This window comes from Pipra filicauda, unplaced genomic scaffold (genome assembly GCF_003945595.2).
Source record: "Pipra filicauda isolate LSUMZ 115617 unplaced genomic scaffold, ASM394559v2 scaffold410_size627686_pilon, whole genome shotgun sequence".
Taxonomy (NCBI): Eukaryota; Metazoa; Chordata; class Aves; order Passeriformes; family Pipridae; genus Pipra; species Pipra filicauda.
In genome coordinates, this window is record NW_024104544.1 from 561879 (window position 1) to 585703 (window position 23825).

Below are 23825 nucleotides of genomic sequence, written 5' to 3' on the forward strand. Positions count from 1 at the left end.
CCCGGCCGCCGGCGCCGCATCCTGAGGGGAGGGAAATCCCCGGCACCGCACGCGCTCGTTTGGGGACATCCTAGTTGCTGAGGAGGGCGCTGGATAATGAGAAGGGAAAAAAACCCCAAACAAAACACGTACAAACCCAACACCAAAAAACAAACAAACAAACAAACAAACAAAAAGCTTGCCCCCCGCCCTCCTCCCCAAAAAAAAGCCCCAAACTAAGTCCCTATAATTTTCAGGCCACAGTGGGTGAAGCGAAAGACAACAGGATGTGGAGAGGCTGGCATGCAGATGGCATTATCAGCCCCCCCCAGCCGCACCCCCGGTCAAGAGAGAAGGCTCTGACAGGAACCATCGCAGCTCAAACGCTGCAGAGCCCGGAGGCAAGTGGAGCAGGGAGCTGGAGAGGCTGTGTCTTGGCCAGAGAGGAGGTTGTGAAGAGGGAGAGCTGGCCCCCGGACCAGCTGCAGGGGCCGAGCCGGGGACACAGGCACAGCACAGCAGAATCGGGCAAACCCAGCTGCATTGAAGGCAGGACTCCAAGATGTGTGAGATGCACGCAGCCAGCGTTGAGTTTAGCACCCTGCACCAGAGCTGGGTAGCACTTTCAATTTGCTAACAGGACATCTGCAATGGCTTTGCCATCACTTGTAAACACCGCATAAGTTTGGGAATGCCTCTTTCCAAAACAGGCACCTGCTAGCAGTTGTTTGCACTACAGGGTAAGGGCTCAATCTTATTTTTACTAAGGAATATGGGGCTCACTTAAAACCTGGAAGAGAGACAGAGCAGCTGAAATATTCCTGTGAACAAAACACTTTAGCCATTATAAATATAACTCTTGTCTTCTGCCCCCACCCCCATCAACCACAGTTATTTTGAGTAAGTTATCTTCTGTTTTTCCTTCCTTTCTGCATCTTGCAATGGTGGTTACATGGTAGAGAGAAAAAGCAAAATCTCCACAGGCACAAGCTTTTATTAGTACTATACACTGTGGGTCAAGAATTGAAAGTCATCCGGCTGTGTAAGCAAAACAGTTTAAGACAATATTTTGAAAAATACTTGGTATTGATTTTTTCCCCCCCTCTCAATAGAGATATTTTGGCTACTGCTGAGCAGAGCTTACATAGAGCCAACGGCTTTTTTGCTTCTTACACCACCCCACCAGAAAGTGGGCTGAGAGTGCACAAGAAGTTGGGAGGGTACTCAGTTCCTAGCACATATAAGGATTTCAGCCCATAAAATTAAAATTAACTATTTTCTTTTGAAAAAAAAAAAAAGGGTCCATCCATTAGATATCCCTTTATTTTCCAAATCTAATAAAAGATTTTAATTTCTGATCTTATTATAAATGTGAATCAAAAACAGGAACAAGAGGGACCTTCAACCTGAGCTCCTGTAGTGTTATGGTTACTATCCCTACAATACACAGCATTTAAACTTAGTAGTACAGCTTTAAGGTCTTTACTCCAGGAGAAAACAGCATCGCTCTTCTCTTTTCAGACCTGAAGTTACTTTAGCTATGCCTCTTTCTGTCTTTTAAGTAGAATCCTAGGATGGTTTGAGTTGGAAGAGACCTTAAAGATCACCTAGTTCCAACACTCCTGCTGTGGGCAGGGACACTCCTGCCCATGGTAGAACACTAGACCAGGTTGCTCAAAGCCCCATCCAGCCTGGCCTTAAACACTTCCAGGGACGGGGCATCCACAACTTCTCTGGGCAACCTGTGCCACCACCTCACCACCCTCACAGTAAATACCTTCGCCGAAGAGCAAGGAGAGTCTCACTTAAAAAAATCTCAGCTATTTTTCTTGGTGTAATGAAGTAGGAACACGCAGTAAAGAGTTTAAAAATGCCCACTAACATCCACATGTGAAATGAGTTAAAAAAAAAACAAAGTTATCTTTGTTGGTTTGGGGGTTTTTCATTGTTTGTTTGGTTTTGGTTTTTGGTTTTTTTTTTACTTTTGGGAGGATTGTGTTGCAATAAAACATGACTTTCATATATGTCTGAGCTCCTCGACTGTTTGTTTGTTAAAACTTTAAAAGATGTTTAATTAATCTTCATTTGCTTAAGAACAGAGCAGGTATCTGATGAAACCAAAGGAGTAGGAGGGGGAACAACACTCTTTGCAACTGTGTTTCTCTTCATAAGCCCTTAGTCCTAATTCTCTTTCTAGAAAACTATACAGAACACTGCCACATCTTTTCATTTAAACACAGCAGGGAATTAAGAACACAAAAGAGAGGGCCAGCAGTAGAAACAAAGGACTGCAAATCATGAAGAACAATTTCAGTGAGGTTGGTGAACACATTTCAAGTACCCTACTACACTCTTACTGTCCTCAGCAGTCAAAGCGGCCATGGAATGAAACAGTGGCCGTGGAATGCCCCGGCTGTACCAACTAAAGAATGCTAATGCTTACCTTGTTATCAAATGCTTTCTGTTACCAGACTTCCCATCTCATCTCTAAAAGAGCCCTCCAATCGTAAAGAGATGACTACTAGGCGTAAGAGTCAAGATCAAGTACACGTACACCTTAACATTTTCAATAAATGTACAAATCATTTATTTAAAATTCAAAACTCAGAGATACAAACAAAATACTTAAGAAACAATAAATCCAGAAATGTAAACACTTATAGAAAATATATGAACGGTACCAATTTAACCACCCGCCATTCTTCACACAAAACAGCAAGAAGTAGAAAGACAAATCAATGCCCAATTGTTCTTTTTTTCTCAAATTTTAGTTTAGAGGTAGAATACTACTGTCAAACACTCAACAAAATTTAGTTCAGTAGAATTATGCTACAAGTGAATTTAGCCCATATATTTATAAATGTAATGAAGCCAAAAAAGAAGATTCTTACTGAGAGCTCTTATACAGAAAAATTTGGTGTGGCACTTTCCAAGAGATAAAGCACCTTTCCTGATAAATACTGTTCTATGTTTTTGCAAGAAAAGGATCATGTGCTTTTCCCATTACTGACATAAAGAAAACAATTAAAAACAGACAGAAAGTCCCAGCTTTTCAGGAGGCATATAGAAAGCAAATGTTTCTCAGTAACTTAGTCCTAGAAAAATCAATCTGGAGGGAAAAAGTGTAACTATGAAAAAAAGATACTTTGAAAGACTTCATGAATACTTGATGCATACTTACTCAGGTGGCACAGTCCTCAAGGGGGGGAAAGTTAATACAACAGGGGGGAAAAAAAGTGTCTTTTCCACTATCAGAGGAACTGACCAGTTTTTACATTTTATTGTCATTCAGTCAGTCTCCACTCGATGCTACAATTCTATCCTCACGGGGAAAAGCGAATCTGTGTGAGACACAATAGAACATCAAGTCCAGTAAAAATTACCCAGGTAGTCTCAAAGGAATGCATATTCCATTTTTGTTCATCAAATGACCTGCTACAAGTAGAAATTAAGATTGGAATTCTTCAGACAATATATACAAATTCATAAAAAACAAGAACAATTTGCAAGCTCAAATACAAACATTATTCAGAAAAAAACCAACTTTTTTTTATATACAGACTGGCTGCTAAGTGCATTATTTAAACTGCTGCATGCAAATAGTAGAATCTATGGTTGTTTAAGAAACTTAACTATCAACAATTGTTAGGCTTCTGCAGTTTAGTTTTACAAGAACTTTCTCAAGTATTGGTTGAAGGATATTTGTGGTTTAGAAGCAGCAAAATAAAATTTGCCGTCTTAATGCCTTCTTGCTTTATGGTATAAAACCACTTGTCCCTACCTTCAGAGAAACAGACAAAAGACTAATTTCTGCCACAGACTAGCTGAAAATAGGCTTGCATGGGCCAGCTATCTCATTTGGGGCAAAACTACCTGTGTGGTGCAGTTTAAATAGTCTGAGCTATATTTAGCTGATTTTTCTGAAGCAAATAAAAGAAGCATTTAAACTGTACTCATGGCAGAGCTGACAACATTGCCTGGCAAATAACCATTAGTTACCTCTCCCATTACAACTGGAGTATCAGCCCAGCACAAAACACAAGGGACAAACTTTTATTGTACAAAGCACATTCTTCTGTTGAATATGAAGCCTGTTCAAAGGAAAATGTTGAAAGAATACAATATTAACACAGGAAATTTTCAGACATAGGTTTTCATATTTTAGGCCTTCCAATTCCTTTATGAAATTTCCATCATCTCCAAAGGGAGCTGTGCATCCCTATCCAGATAAAAGAATATTACATACCTAGATTAAGAATACGTATCTAGACAAAGGTGAGTAAATGTTAAGCCATTTTAACTATGATATTTCCAAATCATGATTCTTTGAGAGCTCAAAACAGGACTGAAAGAAGCCATTTTTAAGTATACATCCAGCTTTATTCCTTATTTTTCCACTGTATCCCTCCCTCATTACATCTTTTCCTGTATGCATTTGAATGGTCAGGATGAAAATATTTTCTGTATATACAAACTAATAACATTTTACCCTATAAAAACTAATCCAAAACTTCACCATTCTTTGATTTCTCTATATTTAGGCAACTCATCTTCTACACATGCAAGATACTTTTCAAAACATCAGAAAAAAAGGTTTTGTATTTCACAGTTTCCCTCAAAAAGATAAAGCTGATCATATGTCGGTACATGCTTCGCTGTACCTTCATAAAACCACCTTTGGATATACAGGTTACAAGTTAATAAGGACAACAGCTGACCCAGGCATTAGTTGAAATGCTGCCTTTGTGTTTGCGTTTGCATTCTCAAGTCCTAGTAACAAAGGAAATGTTAATAAACATCTAGGGCTTCCATGAAAAATTAACTTTCACCAAGTTTTCCCCCTTTGACACCTCCAAAATTCAAGTTGTCTCTCCTCTTTTTGACTCTGCAGCAAAAGTGACAATACAAAATAGCAAAATATCTGTGCTCCCTCAGTGTCTTCAGTAAGTGAAACATTTTTATCCAGCGAGTAGTCTAGTTTCTCCCAGGTCCTGCGAATGCAAATAAAGCATTCTGCCATGGAAGAGATTACACCTAACCACTGCCTCTTGAGTGTAAGGTCCAACAACTGTTTCACAGACTGAAATAACTTATCTCTCAAAACCCAAAGAACATCCCTTTAAAGGCTTACATGAAATTTCTTTTTATGTAACATGTTGACAGTCAAAGAGCCAAGTCCTATGAACTGCAGATCCCCAAGCATGACAGATTTAAAGCCAAGTTCAAAACTTTCAGATGGCAAGGGTATGATCATGTGGACTACACACTTCTTTGCACAATTATTAGATGTTGTGATACATTAATGCACCTGTACCACTTTCAATACCCAAGCACAATTGTGCTCTAATTATGAATATGGTTATGCTACAAATGTGCTGTAACTAGATTCAGCGAGAGAGACAGCCCATTAAGAACCTACCACCTCAGTTGTTTGGGGTTTTTTCTTAAATGTTACCATGTATGGAAGGCACAGTCAAATGTCAGCCTGACTGCAGTGATAGCTCTTTTGAGAAGTTAGTGTCCTAGAACTTTTTCTGGGATAGGGAAAAAGAGATGATGGCTACTCTGTACACAGAGGCAAGCTTTAGTCTTCCAAGGTGAACTTCACCACAGGGCAGATGGTTGGTACAAGTCCAATATACCATTTATGTTCTACATAAAGGCTATTTTAAGGTCTCAAGCAGATACTGGCCTCATACCAAACTCCTGAGTAGTGGTAAATTTCAGCTCAGAACCTGAAGTAGACAAGCAACCAAAGCTTTACAAAAACTAAATTATTTTACCTGGTAGTGTGGCCATAAGAGTCACTTTAAAACAGCACTAGTTGATTTTAATGACACCATAGCACCAGAAGTTAACCTGTGGATTCAGAGAATTACAATAAGCATGTGTCTTTATAGCTGAGAAGTAAACATTAGCAAACTACTGAAACACTGACCTTCCAGTAAACACTGAGAACCGCAGCATTAGCAAACTGAACTGACCCCTGTAACTCACAATATCAATTTTTATTTCACTAGTGTCCATCACAAACAACATGGCAAAACCAGATTTCCCTTGCCACTTTTGCTGTATACCAAGACACCTGATCCTTTTCCATTAAAAAGTCCAACACAGCAATGGCTAGGCAAGACACAAGCCCTGTTGTTTGCCCAGTGTTTAAGTGGAAAGCATAGCCTAGGTATCTCAGCATATTTGCTAACAGAGAATATGTACAACTTTTTATCCACACCTAGTTAAAGTGTCAAATACTGGACATACAGGGGGAAAGAAACAAGCAAAAACCCAACAGAAATATGAAAAAATAATTTTAAGTCATGGCATTTGCTTTTAATATTTATACCTGTAGATAGGAGTAGCTGTGATCCATCAAATGCACTGTCTTGAAAGGCATGCAGATCCAAATCCCACAGTGACATCAGCATCTTTGTGGAGCAAAACATGCCATCAAGTCTGCTGCTGTAACCCAGCAGTGCAGCCTTGGAAATGATGTTCCCAAATCATATGCCCTTTTGAAATTCTTATTTAGTCCTGGCTGCGGCTGGTTCCACTTTGAGTCTTACCTGAGAAAGCAGGGACATTCAACCCCAGGGCAAGCAAAGGCCAAAGCTTATTTGAAGCTCCCTAAGGTCACTCCTGTAAGTCCCTGTTTCAGTGCATATGTAAATGACCTAATTCCTAGCCAGCAGCTTCAAGTTATTTCCAAAAAGATCACTGACCTGGACACTGGTTTTCTGGAATGCATCTTTTATACACTGACCAAACTTTTGTTAAAGTCAAAAGGTCTGAAAAGCAACTTCTTTCACCTTTCTCATCAGACTGTATCCTGCCTATGACAGGATGCACTGCCTGTATCAATTCCATTTCTTCCCATATTGTTTCCTTCTCTTTGCAAAAGAAGAACTTAATCCTTCTTTGTAGAAAAAAAAAATCCAATACTTACTGACACATTCACTCAAGTGAATTTACAGCAAACACTAGTACTGCCACTCACAACCTTAATCTTCAGATTAATTTAATGGAAGCCAGTTATTAGGATAGCAGTTTTATGTTGGAAAATAAAGTGCATAATGATTGTCACTGAGAACTTTGCTGATTTCAGGGTACTATAGTTAGTGTCAGTCCTCAGCAACATAAATAAAATACTAAGTACAACATAAATTGGTAACGTGTCAAAATCTAAAACAGCACACATGAAAAACAAGTTTTGTATAAAAGAGAAAAAGAAAGGAAAGTGAAATGGAATCCCTCATCCTTTGTGGAACTGAACCTATTATACAGCTATTCCAACATGCAGCATCTGAAATGAAGAATCACAGTCCGTTTGCTTCCCTTCTACCATTTCTGAATCCAGTTTGTAGCTTTCTGGTGTCTGACTGATTTCACCTTGGATAGGGGAAGACGTATCCTGAGGGAGATCTAGAGAGACAGCGTCCAATGAAGAATCTTGGCTTTCTGCTGAAACAGCGATTTGTGGACAGCTGCCCTCCATTTCCTCATTGCAATCTGTCACTTCATCAGCCTCTTCCAGCTGCTGAACAGATTTCAAATACTGTTGTATTAGTCCGTTGTCCTGCTCATTACTAGAGCTCTCCTTACTTTGCCCACATTCCCCATGGCCATCCTCTACATCTGAGGAATATGCTGAAACAGAAGTGCCACACTGTTTGACAGTTTCCATTGAAAGAGAGCTCTCTGTTCCTTCAGCTAAGCTCTTTTCAGAGCTACAAAGATCACTGGCGTGAGTCTGATCAGCTGCAGAAGAATGAAAACCAGAATCTGGGAATTGCAACAAAGACTTTTCCTGAAGATCATCACTAGCTGAAACTAACAAAGCAGAATTAACATTTGGTGGGGCTTCTTGCTCAAGTGTGGATGACTGAATAGGTGGTTTGGATGAGCATAAAATACTGGCTGAAGGGGTCCCAGTAGCACCTAAATTTTGCATCACTGAAAGCTGCCATTGTTGAAGGGATTTAACCTGTAAAACATAGAGATAAACTCATTATGAAGTGCAACTAAAAGTATTGACTTCTAGAGTATTTCTTGCATTCGGCAACAAAGCACTAGTATAAAACCTAAGATAAGAGACATACAAAAGGCTTGATATACCTTTAGGGAAATTTTGTTCTTCCCACTGATTAATCATGGCTTTTAAACCTAGAAGCCCTGACAGAGTACACAAGCTCTCAGTCCAAGTACCTGAAGAAAAAGGAATCTGTTCTTAAAAACAGAAAGGATGGGGAACCATTATGCAATAATCGATGCTTAAGAAAAGAGTCTTATTTTTGGATGAATAGCTTATTAAAAGATATATTAATAACTTTCCTACTTCAGAAATGAGTTGCTCACAAGCAACACAGCTTGGCATTTCATTTGCCCTGGGTATTTAGCAGTCACATCATTCTTCATGGTTCTGCTACATTTATTTAGCTTCCCTTGCATTTTGTCTTTCTTCTCACACCAGGCCGCAATTTAGCCTTTAGTAACAAAACCAATGTTCTTGCACTAATCCTTCTGAAAGTTATTTTCCCCCAGAATAAGAATATAGCAAACAACACAGCAATTCGATTCCATGAAGCCACTCAAGTCATCAGTGGAAAAAGTAAACCATCTCTTCAGGAGCTACAGTATGAAATAATGCCTTTCAAATTCATATATAAGCAGGAAAACAACAGGACTGAAACTATTTACCTGGTTCCAAAGAAATCTGACAGCTTCCTCCTGTACAAGCCTTTGCATCTTGTCTTCCTCTCTTTCTTTTCTTAGTCTGCAAGAACACACAGCCAAAATTTATGCATCTTCAATAAGCAACATTTGGGTAACAGAGTAACAAGAATACATAAGAATGTCTACTTATATAACAGCACTCTTGAAAAATAAAACAGAGCCTAACATTAAGAAATCACTGCAGTCTGGCTTGCCATCAATACCCAGCTGCTGACTTCAAGTTTCTTTTTCAGTTACATTTAGATTCTGCTTCCTTTTACTGCAGCACATTTATTGGCTTGCCAATAATTTAAGTGTCTTTTTGGAAACTGAACCTGAGCTCTTATTTTTTCCTGCACAACTATCATTGTCCCCCTCTACAATAACACTTCATTTCAAATTACGCTCTCCCCAGCTGATACCTGGACGCAGTACGATGCGTAAGCATTGGGAGTTTCTAGAGGTTCACTGAGCACTCAACTTGATTCACAGAACTTACATCACTTGTGATAGTAAAGAAAAAGTGCCTGTCAGACTGACAGTCCCAGGCTGATAAGTAAATCCAGAAATTCTATCTTACAAATTGAGGAACTTTGATAATGATCTTATCCGAACATGGACTCACAGGATCAAAAAAAAAAAAGACAGAACAAAACAGTCACATTTTAAAATTGTATCATACAAGGTAGAGGGAATTCTTTTCACCAGCAACAGAGGAACAACTCAATATGGACACTTCATTTATAGACTCTGTGATGGCTAGAAGACAAGTAAAAAAAAAAAGTCCAACTCAACAATTTCTATTTCGGGTTATCCACAGAAATATGCAAGTCCTGCTAATAGAGGAATAGAAGAATGTGTTCTAACCCAACCCACTCATAGAAGGCACCTTGAGAGTATGTGCATAACCGTGCTTACCATACAGGAGGTGACCCTGTAAATGTAATCACCATTTTATGTTTCTGATGAGAGGTTCTACTGTGAGTAGTTATATCAAGATCCATTTACACCTGTTATGAAATACCCTGGAGTGATGGTTATATTCATTACAGATTTGAAAATACATAGCATGACCTCAACTTACTTTTCTATTTCATGAGTTAAGCAGATTATGTGCTCCTGCATTCTGTGTAGTCGAATTTCATTTCGCACTTCCTTGGCTCGAGGATGGTAGTTCCTCGTGTAAAATCCTCTCCAGTAAGCTTGAAGCTTGGTAGCTGCTTTGGTCATCCTTTGCAGTTCAGCTGCACCTTGGTTAACGACAGCTAATGAATCAGAAGTTTCTCCTGTCATCTGGTCAGGGCAGAGAGTTTTTACTCCTGATTTAGCACCTAACGAGGTGCTGGGGTGACTATGAAGAACATGATCTTCAGAGGACACTGAGCAGCTGCTGGTGTTAGCAGCCAGTCCAGTTGCTCCTGGGTCAGGAGAAGGCAACACCACAATCTCTTTGACATTTTCTTGCATTTCCACACTTCCTACTGCCCTGTTTGTGTGCTCTCTTGTAACACATGAAGCTTCTTGCTTGTTAGTTGTTTCTCTACTATTAACATCTCTCACACATTCAATCACTGTATCATCATCATCATCTTCTAGGCCCAAACTGATTCCATGTAGCTTCAGGTCCAAAGCGGGAGACACTGGAGACAATCCTGAAGTAACTGGCATGAAAGTAGACTCTGAGGACAAAAGGCTGCTGTTTAGTTTGTCTTCATCTGTCTGCACATCTTCAAGGTATAGATCCTTGTGAAAGCTTCTTTCAAGAGGACAAGTGTTCCTTGCTGCATAGGAATGATCATTGTTTGCACTTGGTCCAACCCAAGAATTCTTCTGGATGACAGGTTCTAGATAGGCAGAAAGCCATATTCAAGTGTTACAGCATTTCAATAACATCTTCAATTCATAGGGATTCACAATCTGGTTTTGATAGTTAGCACCCAGGTGTGTAAGACGATCCAAAATGCTAGTAAAGGTGAGCATTATTTCTATTTAAGGAAAATAACCCCTTAACAAAGTAACATCCACAAACTTGGCAAATACTGGATACAGTAAATTGCACAAACTGCATCCCCTTGGAGAAGTCAACTTTTATAAAATGGAACAGTCAAAGTGATAACTTCGTGTGCATTGGCTTGTGTTTTTCACCTAACAAACCTACTAGTATTTCAAGACACAAATAAGCATGGAAAGATTTTTAGACAACAAAGTACAACTTCAGTTGAAAAAGTCTCCAAAAATCAATAGAATAAAATAATAACAGGGTCTTGTTCTGAAATCCTCTCTGCAAAGTTATCTGTGTTGAAAAGATAAATCTACACAGGTTAGATCACAGGTGTAGATTAGCTTCTTACCACTTTCAAGAACCATCTGTGGTGGCTGGGCTGGACTGCTCTGTTCATGAGCAACTGGCACTGTTTTGCTGGGAGCAGAGGTAGGTGGTCCCTCATTTTGGTTTTGATGCATCAACTGCCTCTGGTGGAGTCTAAGCACAAAGTTCCAACAAATTTTATATTTAAACTTTTTCAGTACAGAAAACATCTAAGAAAATATCAATTACTTCAAAGGAAACAAGCGATCAAAACATTCTAAACAAGAGGCTAGTTATGCAGATCCTTATACCTACAAGACATAGACAGGGCTACTCACAAAGTAGGGGATGGTACAGTCTGTTCCTGCTCCCCTTCCTCCTGCCCCTTTTTTTTTTTCATTACATGTATCAAAAAAAAAAAAGGGAAAAAGAAGAGGAAAAAAACCAACACTCAATTCTGACTATAGACTAAAAACCATTAAGTACTTCTACACACAAGGAAGGCATGCAGATATTTTAAGTGTCTGATGTAGAATACATTATGCCTATAAGTGTTTGAGGAATGGAGGGAGTGTCTTTTATTTTTGAAAGTGACTGAATCAAGGAACAGATGTCCCCTTTACTAAAGGGACAAAATCCTAGTACAAATGAACAAATATTGCCACAAACTTAAAATCATCCTTTATAAACCCAGAGAAAATACAGGTTGTTTCAGCCCAGCTAAATTCGAAGACCATGAGGTAGAGATCAAAGTCAAACTGCCCTATAAGTCAGATATGTGTGTGCATATATACACAGGTGGGAATTTCGGGGGACTGCTTTTTCTGCTGAGGTTTTTTCGGTTTGGTTGTTGAGTTTTTTTTAGATTTTTAGAGTTATATTTAGCAAGCCAACTTCTTGAGTTTTCCCCAGAAACATCATGTGAATGTCAGAGCACTTAGCTGGAGATTCCAAGGTGAATATGCTTTTATTGCACCGTCTCCTCCAAAATGGCCACATTTCTATAATTTCTGCCTGGAGGCCAATCTGCACTGACAGTTACTCCTTCCAGATGCTCCCAAGTTTCTGTTCCTTTTGATGAGATACCACCCTCCTGCTTACTACAGGACTATTGTTGCTCAACTTTCTAATCACTATATCTAACATACAATAAGACCTAGAATTATGTTCTCAATTACACTCTCTAGGAAAGAAACAGTAAGTTCTCACCTTTGCTTACTCAGTATTTTTTCCAGTTTGGCATCCTCTTCAGTCTGGAGTCCGTATGCAGATATGAGAGGACAAACAGTAGCCAAATACTGGACGAGCTGAACATGCTGCCCAGGTCGATATGATCTTCCTTTACCTTGACTGTAGAGCCATTCTGCTTTCAAACTGTTAGGAAGGGGGAAAACAGTCACCATGAATGAATGGCATAAAACCACTAAGTCTCCCTTCCTCTAGGGGGTACCCAAGAGCTAATCTACAAATCTAATCAAAACCTGGAACATGTGCAGTGCCTGGGGAAAATGGGAATTTCATTTCCAGAACAAGGAATAAAGTATTCCCTCACATAAGCATCCAAAAAAAAAAAAAAAAAAAAAAAAAAAAAAAAAAAAAAAAAAAAAAAAAAAAAAAAAAAAAAAAAAAAAAAAAAAAAAAAAAAAAAAAAAAAACCTGTCCAAAACTGAGCACTGAAAACACATTTGTGTCAATGAATTTATCATCAAAGCCTTCACAGAAACAGAAGAATTCACACAAACATACAGAACAGGCACAGCGAGCAAATCTTGCCAGAAGTATTCAATAACTGAAATCTGTTTTTAAATTAAATGCACTTCAGTCTGAGAATATTTAATATAATACATATACATATAATAACAATTAATATAGAAAACCCTATTAGTGACAAAAAAAGAAGTTTAAATTCTAACAGACAACTTTTCAGGGAAGTTATACCATATTATGGTGAAACAGAGCTAAAGTTAGTTTACCTTTGACAAAAAAAGGCAGCTTTTAATTTTAGTAATGGGAAAAGAAGGACATTAATGTCCTGGACTACACTGATGTACTGGACTAGAATGTGTTTATACTGGGTAATACTTATGCTTGGACTGTTCTGATGTGCAGAACTTTGTCATATCATAGTGATATGAATGACTACAATGATACACTAACAAGAGATTTGAGCAAAATAATGTGTAACTAACTGATACCAAAAAAAGGCCAAATGTAGAAATGCACATGCAAATAAGACCCTTTATAAAAGGGGACATTTGAGTTTCCCACAAGTTACAACTTTAATATCTGCTGATTGTCACATTCTACAAAGAGGCTGTAAGCTTGGAAAGGGTAACAGACCATTGATAAATTGCTACCAGTTTTGCAGAAGTGCTTCTGTGAGTTGAATAACAAAACAAAAGCTTGACTATACTTCTACATAAACAAACTTGTGATCTTATATAATAATTCCAGTGTAACAGATGAAAAGTTTAGCAAAAACAACAATGTTAACCAGCCTGTATCTCATATGGCCATTAGCAACACAAACACAATTTCAGATCATTAGCACTTTTTCATTTTTTTTCATTACTTAAGAATGCAATTTCAGCTTAGCCAAATTTTATTTATTAATTTTAGAGATTTAATATAATTATGTCACCTTTCCTTCTGAGAAATCACATATCCATCAAGAACTTTAAGGTTCAGACACCAGCTGACAATATATGGCCTGTAGTCAAAGCCAGGGACAGAAGGTGTGGCCATCACACAAGGATTGTTCATAATCGACAGCTGTTCCAACTGACGAAGAGAACTCAGGAAAGAAACCTTGACAAAATAAGACACATTTGTTATCTGAACCCACTAAATGCTTACAGAATGTACCATATTTCCTAGATGCAGCCAGACATCTCATGCAAAACAACAGAATTACAAACACATTAAAAAGCACATTTTCTTTTTGAACACAACACCTACAAAGGACCTTCTACCAACTACTGTCATTTTCCCATTAATTCTTATGTAAGTACTATTAGCCCTTGGAAAGTAGCTTCTCTTAAAATCTGGGAATAGAGCCTTATGTATGGAAAGGTTTACTATTTCTATGATTCCAGTTTACTACAACAGGTGTTGGATTTTGACACAAAAAAAAACAAACAAAAAAAGGCAAGCCAAAAAGCTGAAGAAACACTATTCTGTTTTGAAGAGAAATGTATTACCAAAACAAGATTTTCATTCCAACATGAACTCCCAACCAAGTTCTGGCTGCTACTTATATTAAAACAAACAAACAAACAAAGCAATAAAGACGAAAGTCACAGGCAGATTATTTGTTCATCCTATACAGTGTTTGAAAAATAGGTCAGTTGCAACAAGTGCAATTCAAATCTCTGTTCTAAACACAGTAGCTGCAGATGCTCTCTGCAGCAGTTAATCAGCTCAGCTTTCAACTTTCAATCATGACAAGCTACGAATTTAGTCCTAAAGTATACTTTTGACAGCCTTGAATAACAAAAATATAAAAGAAAAAAGGCAAAGTTTCTTTCCAGGCTGAATTTTAAAGGTATCACCTAGCTCGTGCAGCTAATGCAAGTACAGTTATTGTATATAAACTATTAAAAGTTACTTCCATCAGCATGGGTTGTTTTAAAAAAGAGAGCCCACTCTCAGCTACAACCTCAAAAAAATTGTTCAACTACCTGCTTTTGGTCTACCTAATGGAAGGGTGATGTATCTTCTATATTTTACCTCATTTAAGTCTCTGATTTCATTTTCTGCCAAAGAAAATACAGTCAAACTCTGAGGCAGGCAGACAGGGGCAGTGCGAAGTGAAGTTATAATATTTCCATGTAGCAACAGAGTCTATAAAATAAAAATATGGTGATGAAATGTATGTTTGATCAAAACCCCCATGTTTCTTGTTCAGGCATTACCTGCAAAAAACATGCAAAAGAACTATAATTAAGGCTTTCTCGTCACAGTTACCAAAAAATATATTTGGAAACACTTTTTATCTACAGTGTTCATGCTAAAAGAGTTAACAGTACGCTTTGTCTTGATTCATGACAGAAGAGAACAAAGAGCTATGAACAAGATCTCACCATCATATCTTTATCAAAATCATTATAGAAAGTTATAGCAAAATCCTTGGTTCCTGCAACTTGGAAACAAGGAAAAGAATTCTTACATGCTTCCCTTTAGATATGACAGTAATTCATTAAAATGCTTTAAAAGCTAGTTTGAACTATCAATGTTTTTAAAGGCAGAAATTTCCTTATGTAAAGAATGTAATGAAAATAGAGATAAAATAACATCTACCTTCAGCGATGTAAGCTTGGAGAGATCACCTAATTGAGCTATGTTATTGTCTGATAGATCAAGATGCTGAAGAGACAGACAGGAATTGATTTGTTCAATGACCTACAAAAATAAAGAAGTCAATTACTCACAGTAACTCTCTTTTAGTCACTAAATAAAACCAGGTATCGATAACTATAAATTATTTTGAAAGCTAAAAAAACAACTGGGTAAGTAACCCAAAATGAAAACCATGTTTTAACACAGTTTCATTTTAAAGCTGATACTTCTTTTTCCTATTTTCAGGATTGTTTCCTTATTCTCGTTATATTTTGATATCAAACCTTTTATTTTGTCCTAACCAACTGCAGTCCAAAAGCTGCCAACTTCTATTTCATTAATCAGTAGACACAAAACATTTTTGTTCCACTCAAAACCAGAAATGTATTCAGATTTCTTTGCTTCATTTTTACAAGACTAAATTCTGGAAAATGCAAAAGAATAAATACTTTACCTTAAGGTTATTTCCTGCCAAGTTTAGCCATTCCAGGTGCACCAAATCCTTCAGCCCTTCCACATACCCAATGCTATTATGAGGCAAGTTGAGCACTCGGAGCTTAGTCAGTTTTGCTACACCCATCATTCGCACCAAACGGTTGTTGGCTACAGAGAGCTGCAGATGGACACACAGTTAAAAGGAAGAGTTTTAACTACACAGACAGAATAGGCTTTTATGTTTAATAGCTAAAAATCTGCTCCAAACAGGAACTTCTTCAATCTACGTATTTAATTTCCAAATAAATAAATAACACAAACAACCCACAAGAGCCAGGAAATAAATTACTGATCAAAGAGCGTTGTCTTCAACTCACTCTGTAAACTTAAGAGGAAATTCTCCTAGCAACATCTAAATAAAGGAGAAAGAATGAGGAATCGTGTCATATGAAAATAAGATTTTAAATCCAGAATTGCCAATTCACTGTGCAAACTGTTGCCCCATTCCTGGTGTAAAATTGTACTTACTGTCAACATGGCAGAGGACAAAATATGTTTCACATGGTTAACAAAAAAGTCCTGTGCTAACAGGGCTGTAGATCACAAACTGTTTAAAGAATAGATCCTGATTAGACAAACACTTCAGTAACATGACTGCCAACCTGACTCTGGTGAAGGTTTGTTGTAGCAACAAACCCCACCTCTCCCATCTCAATTTAGCTTGTCTATAGAAACTATTGGGCAGCTTTGAGTTTCTATGGAGGCACTTTCAGTGATAATAAAGTTATTTTTAATGTTACAAAGCACAAGTATCCAAAAGCTAAGTAGTATCAAAATTTGGGTTATCAGTGACTTTTCTAAGTGTTCTTATGATGCCCCCTCCCATTAGGATTTATTTAGTTCATTTTTAGTTGCCTAGGTAATGCACAAAACAGCCTCCTCCACAATCAACTGTAGACTGAAAAAAACAAAGCTATTTTAGCCATCTTTTTTTTTTATGAAGACAATAACTGCTAGTTTACTTTGATTACATAATACAGCCTTAAAGCAGAAGATGCTAACATCACAGTACCATTATTTCATAGCAATTTCAAGTCAAGTAATACTGACCTGCATCAGATTCCTGCATTTTTCCAAGTGTTCCAATTTAATTATCTGGTTTTTGTCCAGAATCAGAGTCTGAGTATCAGCATCACAGGGTAAGGTTGGACACAGTTTTTGCAATCCTTGACCTGAGCAGTTGACTACTAAGCCTTAGAATAAAAAGGAGAAAAAAGACAAAAAGGGCACCACAAAGTTTATATATGAGAACATGGACTGAAAAAGCAATGCAAGATAAACTGATTTGTTTTATAATGCATGCAGATAATTTGGAAATACAGGTTAAGTTTCTTTTCCATGTAAAACTGAAGCAAACTACTTCAGTCCAAACACCTCAGAGTAACTGATCCAGTTACTCAAAGACATGCCTTTCAGACCCTGTCACAGTAAAGAACTCTGGCAGAATTCTGGGAAAGTCAGTAACAGACCCTCTGAAATGAGAAGCAGAGAAAAAAAAATAAATTTTGGTAGCTAAATTTAAAGGTGTCATACTCAAAACCTCAAATTTCAAAAGAGACTAAATTTTTAAATTCTTCAGAGATTTCAAGTTTTGAGCAGCTTGACTACTAACCATGTATGTGTAGGCATTCTATCTAAACTAAGAATCCATTCTTACAACTATACTACAGTACTGGTGGCATTGGGCAGGAACAAATTGTAAATAGGCTAGCATACCACTTAATAATGGAACACACAATTAAAATGTTCCATGTAAAAAGTGTTGCTATATAAAGTTAAAAGGCAAACATTTGCCATCTACAGGGAGTTTGAATGACTGCGTACCCATAGTGACACCCAATAATAATAATTTTCACACATTAAGCCTCTGCTGTGTATTTTATGTACAAACACCATTGTAGTGCTTGATCTTCTCTCCCTATCTGCTCAGAAAATAACACTGCCTTTTTCAGCAGGATGTCTCAAATAGTGTTCTTACCCCAACGTGCCATACATATTATTTTCTTACAGTTTACAGGCTTTTAGGGTTTAGTTATGCTATGAGTGGAGACAAACTGAAGAGCAGTAATGCAGAGCCAGCAACACCAGAACCAGTCACACTCCTGTCTTTGCACATTCAGGGAGAAGGTACTGCATGTCTCCCATTTAAGTTGTCACCTCTGCAACCCCCTGGTCACTTTAGCTAAAAACAGAAACTTTGTATCTGCCCATTTCTCCAAGGGTTTGTTACAAAAATTCACAACTGACCCCTGAGGACCTAGGAGAAATGCTTGGACCCACAGTACAGAATTACAAGAGTAAATCTTTTATTCATGCGTCTTTTTATTCACACAGGAGGTGCCCCTTTCAAACTGGGGCACCTGCAGTGTGGCTTCACAAGTGGTTGTTACAGCTTTAAAGCACTCAGGTACAACACGATCTGACTACTTGCTACTCGACACACATCCATTTGCCAAGAAACTGTATTTCTATGGTGTCACCATCCACCTGCTTCTCTATAGATCGAGACATCCCTGCAGTCAGTCTTGCTATAATCACTTACATATGATGCCAGACAATGGGAGGGTTTCCCAGAGGTGTTAAAGGGGGTACCTGCCTCTTTATTGTTTGTGAGCACCCTCAAGGTTCAGAGAAGCACAGGTTCCTGTTTCAAAACGGTCTGTCCTTCTCCTCCTTGCAACAAGCTAGGGTCCTCTACTTTGCTTGCTTAAGCAAGCATACAGGTATTCAGTATACAGCATGAACTACATATATAGCTCCTCCATCCCTGGCAGTATTCAAGGCAAGGCTGGATTGGGCTCTGAGTAACCTGGTGTAGATGAAGGTGTCCCTGCCCGCGGTGGGGGTGATGGAACGAGATGATCTTCAAGGTCCCCTTCCAACCCAAAGCATTCTATGATATACAGCTATAAGAAATCAATATGATTTCATACTATAAAGACTCATTGGTACAATACTTCGGAAACGAGATTTTCCTAATAGGCTTTCAGGAACCAGGAAAACGTTCCAGAAATCCTTATTACTCGTTTGGCAGGAAGCAAGGAACTGCACCCTCAGAAGAGGCGCTGTCTTCCCAAGACCTCTCAGCCCTCCGCTGTAGGGAAAACGGGCCTTATTTCGTTCAAGTCCTGGCCTATAAAGCTCCTACAAGGTTGCGGGATGGTCCAGCACGATGGACAGCCGTTTGTCCTGCCCCGAGCCAGGCCCATTCCCCAGGGCGGGCAGCCGTGCCCACGCCGCTCTCCTCGCCCCGCTGCCCCGACCGCCTCCAGCCCGCCCGGGGAGCGGGCACAGCGCGGGGGCGAACCGGGGAGCGGCCGAGCCGCCCCTCAGCCCCGGAAGGAGGGAGAGACCCCGGCCCCCCCCAACCGAGGCCCCCGCGCCCCTCCGAGCGCCACCGCGGCTTTCGGGACCCGCAGCACACAGCGGAGACCCCAACAACGCAGCCCTGCCGGCCCCCGAGCGGGGCTGCCCTTACCCGCGCCGGCCGCCTCGTCCCCCGCCTTGGCCGCAGCGGCCGCCATGCCCCGCGCCTGACAGGGCCGCCAGGTAACCGAGCGCCGATCCACCCCGCCCCGGGGACACCGCGGCTTTTATCCCGGGCAGGGCGGCGGGTGTCGCGCTCGGCCGGGATGGGTCAGCCCGGCCGGGTGAGCGCTCGGCCAGCCCAGCCCCCGCCCTCCCGCGGTGCAGCCGGGACGCCCCTTCCCGGCCCTTCCCTCCCGCTCCCGTCGGGCCCCGCGCGCTCCCGACACCGCCCCCGGCGCGCTCCCCGCCCCTCCGGCCCTTCGCCGCCGCCGTCGCCATCATGAAGTGAGAGCCTCCGCCGCCCCATCCGGCTCCATCCGCCGCGGGGAGGCCGCCGCGGGGCCCCGGCCGCCTCCCCCGGCCCCCCGCACCCTCCCCTAACTCTTTTCTCCCGCGCAGGGTCGAGCTGTGCAGCTTCAGCGGGTACAAGATCTACCCGGGCCACGGCCGCCGCTACGCCCGCACCGATGGCAAGGTGAGGCCGGGCCGAGCCCCTCGGGGCCGGGCGGGCGCGGGGAGGGCGGCGGGCCCGCGGAGAGGCCGGGCTGTGCGATTGGTGTTGCCCGGGAACGCCGCCGGCGTGGGTCGGGGCCTGTCCGAGTTGCGGACAGGTGTTGAGTGGTGCGAGGGCAGCATCGCTGTCCAGGTGCTGTGGCGTGAGGCTGGGTTTTAGGATGCGGTTTGGAAAGCATGTCTCAGAGCAGCAGGTATTCTGCTTGGACATCCTGCATCTAATGCTGGGGTTTGCTGCTGGTCTTGGAAATGAGTTGGGTACAGATGGTTAGGGTGGAATAGGGAGGAGAGCTCTTTCAGGGCGTCGTGTCACATGTAGACAGGACTGTCTTTTCAGGCCTGCAAAAGGAGGGGTTGGGTTTTAGGTATCCTAGCGCAGTCATCTTGCTGTATAGAATGACAGCTAAGGAAATAAACTGGTTGAATCCTCGTGTGCTCTCCTGGGAATTAGGCTATGCTTAAAATCGAATTGTATAGCTAATAATAAATTAGCCTGTTTATTCTGCCTGTTGTTTTAGACAAGCAGGTTCGTTTATCTGTGCAAGAAGGAATTGGGTGGAGCATTGGTCTCCCTGTCTTCCTTAGGCCAATTTTGACTCACTCCCACATACAGGAAGTAGTACATAGTTACTTGAGGACAGACACTTGAAAAGTATGATGTTATCTTCTAAAATTTTTAATAGTCAGAGCTGTGTTAAAGAAATACAAAGGCATCGCTGTTGGAAAACACTGAGTCAGAGATTTACTTCATGCAAACTGTGATAATGTCATTCATAAAACACTTTGCCTTCACAGGTTTTTCAGTTCTTGAATGCAAAATGTGAGTCTGCATTCCTTTCCAAGAGAAACCCCCGTCAGATCAACTGGACTGTTCTGTACAGGCGTAAACACAAGAAGGGACAGTCAGTAAGTATATACCAACTAAAGGCTGCCAAAAGATGTGGTCACTGGTCTGTTAGAGGTCACTTGAGCACACTGCTGTTCAGCAGAAGTGTGACCCATATAACCAGGATGACGACTGACCAATAAGGGTGAAAATGTGATCGCAGTTTCATGAGTTGATACACTGCTTTGTGGTTTAAAGGTAACCAGTTCAGCAAAAACATTATATTTGGGTTGTAGCACTCAGAGCCACAGTAGGTTCAGTAGATCTTAACAGTTGTAGGAATGGCATGTTTTAAAAGATTAGAGAAGGTGAGTAATGCTATTTAATATGCAGACTTTCTAAACGTTTGATATTGTAAACTTCCTGAATGGTGACAGCATAGATGATTTGGGAGTTTAGGGGGCAGGGATGGCACTTCTCATGTACTCTCTTTGAAAACCTTGGGCTGTAGCTTAGCAGAAGGCTTTTCCTATGTTGTTACCGCATGAAAAAGATAAATCACTAAGGCATGTAGCATGAGGTATTTCCAGTGCTCTCGTTTAAAGTTGCACAGTAGAAGAGCATTTAGCGAGAGCTCACATCAGTGCTGAAAGTCAGTGTTTTTACCAGTTTGTTTGAAGAAGGGAAGTTGGTGATCGATGGCTTACACTGCTGCCTAGAACTTGATCCCACCTGAAGAGATGTGGAGTGTCTTCCTTTCAGAAGATTGAATCAAATGGACTTTATCCCCCCTCTTTTTTTCCTTCTGTGAGTTACAGAAGGCTGAACTTCTGACATTCTTCCAAAATATTTTTTCTTGGTACCTTGCTGTAGAAGCCTCAAAGATAAGGGAGCTAATGCATGTTCTCAAACACCGAGACCTGGATAGCCACGAAGGCATCCGAGGATTGTTGGTAACACACTGAGAAAGAACAGGAAGTGGCTGGAGAAGGGGCCACACAGAGGCAGGGCAGCACTTCTCTGTAACCAACAGAAGAAATCGCCAAAGTGAATAAAATTCTACTTCAGTGCCCAGTTTTATAACAGCTTCAATCTCAATAGAACCTTGTTTCTGTAATTGTCTTTAGCCATTTATTTAATGTCTTGTGATGCTAATTTTCTTCATCTTATGCCATTGTAGGAAGAGATACAGAAGAAGCGCACGCGCCGCGCTGTCAAGTTCCAGAGAGCCATCACTGGTGCCTCTCTGGCTGAGATTATGGCTAAACGAAACCAGAAGCCTGAAGTACGCAAAGCACAGAGGGAACAAGCTATTAGGTGAGAAGTCAGAGATCAGTGGGGTTTTTAGTTTGTTTTTAATCACTATATTTGTGTGTAATATCTTGGCAAGAGACTGTAGCAGCAGAGTCTCTTCTTGCCCTCTCCCGTAGTGAAAATAATTTTTTTTGTCCCACAGAGTCCTGCTGTCTCTGTTGTAGTCACCCTAGAGGGTAGTGAATGCAGAGGAGAAGTCTGCAATAATGCATCCTATTCCTGACCTTAGGGAGCTCTTACAGTGCTGAGACAAAGAAACAGTGAATGGCAGACTCGAATAACTGTTCCTCTTTTTGTGTTAATTAACAGGGCTGCAAAGGAAGCCAAGAAGGCTAAGCAGGCAACCAAGAAAACAGCTGTTTCTGCTGCAAAGGTGAGATATAGTAGACAAAAAGAAATCATGAAATGGAACACACCATGTTGTAACACAACACACAACATTCTGCTGCAGGACTTAATTGGAAATGCCCATTTCTATTTTGAGGAAGCATTTGCATATTTTTTCTTTTAATCTGAAAACACCTTGACCAGACTTCTAGTAAAGTTAAACATACCCAAATAGCTGAACAGAATTAACTTTTTTTTACAGAATAAATAAATATTACAGTAAAACAACTTTCTGGCTATACGTTAGAGATACTTAATAGATACAAAACTTGGTTGGATGTAACATTTTCACTGTCTAGGAACTTAATACCAATATATTGATGAGTGCCACCATCTATTTCATTATTACTTATGAATTAATACCCTATGCTGGCATGATACATGTTGTAGGCTTAGTGGTATGTGTGTAAACATCTATTAACATGATTCTCATCTGATTGTAATTCTAATCTGAGCTGATTTAAATTGCCTAATTTCTGTCAAAATTATATACAGGGATGCTTTCAGGACTGCAGATAAATTGCTTCTCTTTGTTCATACCTAACTATTTCTCTCTAGGCTCCTACAAAGGCAGCACCAAAGCAGAAGATTGTGAAGCCAGTCAAGGTTTCTGCTCCCCGTGTTGGTGGAAAGCGCTAATTTGCCAAGCTGTTGGTCATGCTGAATAAACATCTTGTTAACTTTCATTATTTGTGCCATGTTCTCCTCAACTGCGTGAGATACACTGAAGAGAAGGAATCTGTGAAATAACCATGTCTGTTTTTTGCAGACTGAAAAACATCTTATTGCCCTAAAACACTTGTTTCTTGGACAATCTGCAGTATTGGTACCTTTCCCAAGTCGTTAACAACTGGCTCATTGACAGGGAAGGTGGAGCTGGTGTTCGCAGGGAGTTCTTGCTGGAGGACAGCACAGCACATAAGTTTATTTTGCATCTGTGACAAAAGACATAAAAAGAGGTTTCTAAGCTCAAGAGATGCAAACTGAAGTGGGGGTGAAGCAGTGCCATTTGTAAGACACCTAGAAAGGTTGATGCAGTTCCTGTGTTGTGCAATGCATGTAGCAAGATGTAGAGAATCAAAGGAGGAAAAGGTTGAAAAAAGGGACTGGATTGTTTCATGGACTATGTGGCTCTTAAAGGTTCACATGCAATTCATCGGTCAGAAAGTAACAAAACGATGGATTGCTGGAAGCTGTTGTCAGGAAAAAGATGCCTGTGAAGGTTGAATGTGTTCAAATAGAGCTGACAGTACATGCTTGCTTAAAGCCTGTTTAATGAGGTTCATATTTAACTTCCAGAATGCAGATGGGGTTTCCCTTAGTAATTCACCCTCCCACCACTAGAGGGATTGAAATTTCTCATGGGAAATACCTGCCTGCCTTAGTAATTGTGCTGTGCAGACAACCTGCCCAAACTTTGCCATAGTT

The 23825-nt window shown here is 40.4% G+C and overlaps 2 protein-coding genes across 7 annotated transcripts; one reads left to right on the forward strand and one right to left on the reverse strand.

Moving 5' to 3' along the window:
• Positions 1-2536: 2536 nt before the first annotated feature.
• Positions 2537-19502, reverse strand: CEP97 (centrosomal protein 97). Of its 6 annotated transcripts, none has more exons than XR_005565064.1 (12): positions 19308-19501; positions 16880-17022; positions 15789-15947; positions 15296-15397; positions 14726-14839; positions 13638-13804; positions 12206-12370; positions 11040-11170; positions 9773-10532; positions 8674-8749; positions 5763-7960; positions 2537-3320 (listed from the first exon to the last, which is right to left on the reverse strand). XR_005565064.1 is itself a non-coding variant. In XM_039385450.1 (12 exons), the coding sequence occupies exons 1-12, from the start codon at positions 19351-19353 to the stop codon at positions 5834-5836; spliced, it is 2463 nt and encodes an 820-aa protein (XP_039241384.1). In that variant the 5' UTR covers positions 19354-19502; the 3' UTR covers positions 2537-5833. The 6 variants fall into 6 exon arrangements, 3 of the variants coding, with proteins under 3 accessions (XP_039241384.1, XP_039241383.1, XP_039241385.1); XR_005565063.1 differs by having other exon boundaries at positions 2537-4070; XR_005565062.1 differs by having other exon boundaries at positions 3979-7960.
• An 87-nt stretch (positions 19503-19589) lies between these two features.
• Positions 19590-23083, forward strand: RPL24 (ribosomal protein L24). The gene is made up of 6 exons (XM_039385455.1): positions 19590-19642; positions 19757-19832; positions 20666-20776; positions 21877-22013; positions 22320-22383; positions 22956-23083. Exons 1-6 carry the CDS (start codon positions 19638-19640, stop codon positions 23034-23036), a joined length of 474 nt encoding a protein of 157 aa, XP_039241389.1. The 5' UTR covers positions 19590-19637; the 3' UTR covers positions 23037-23083.
• Positions 23084-23825: the final 742 nt, after the last annotated feature.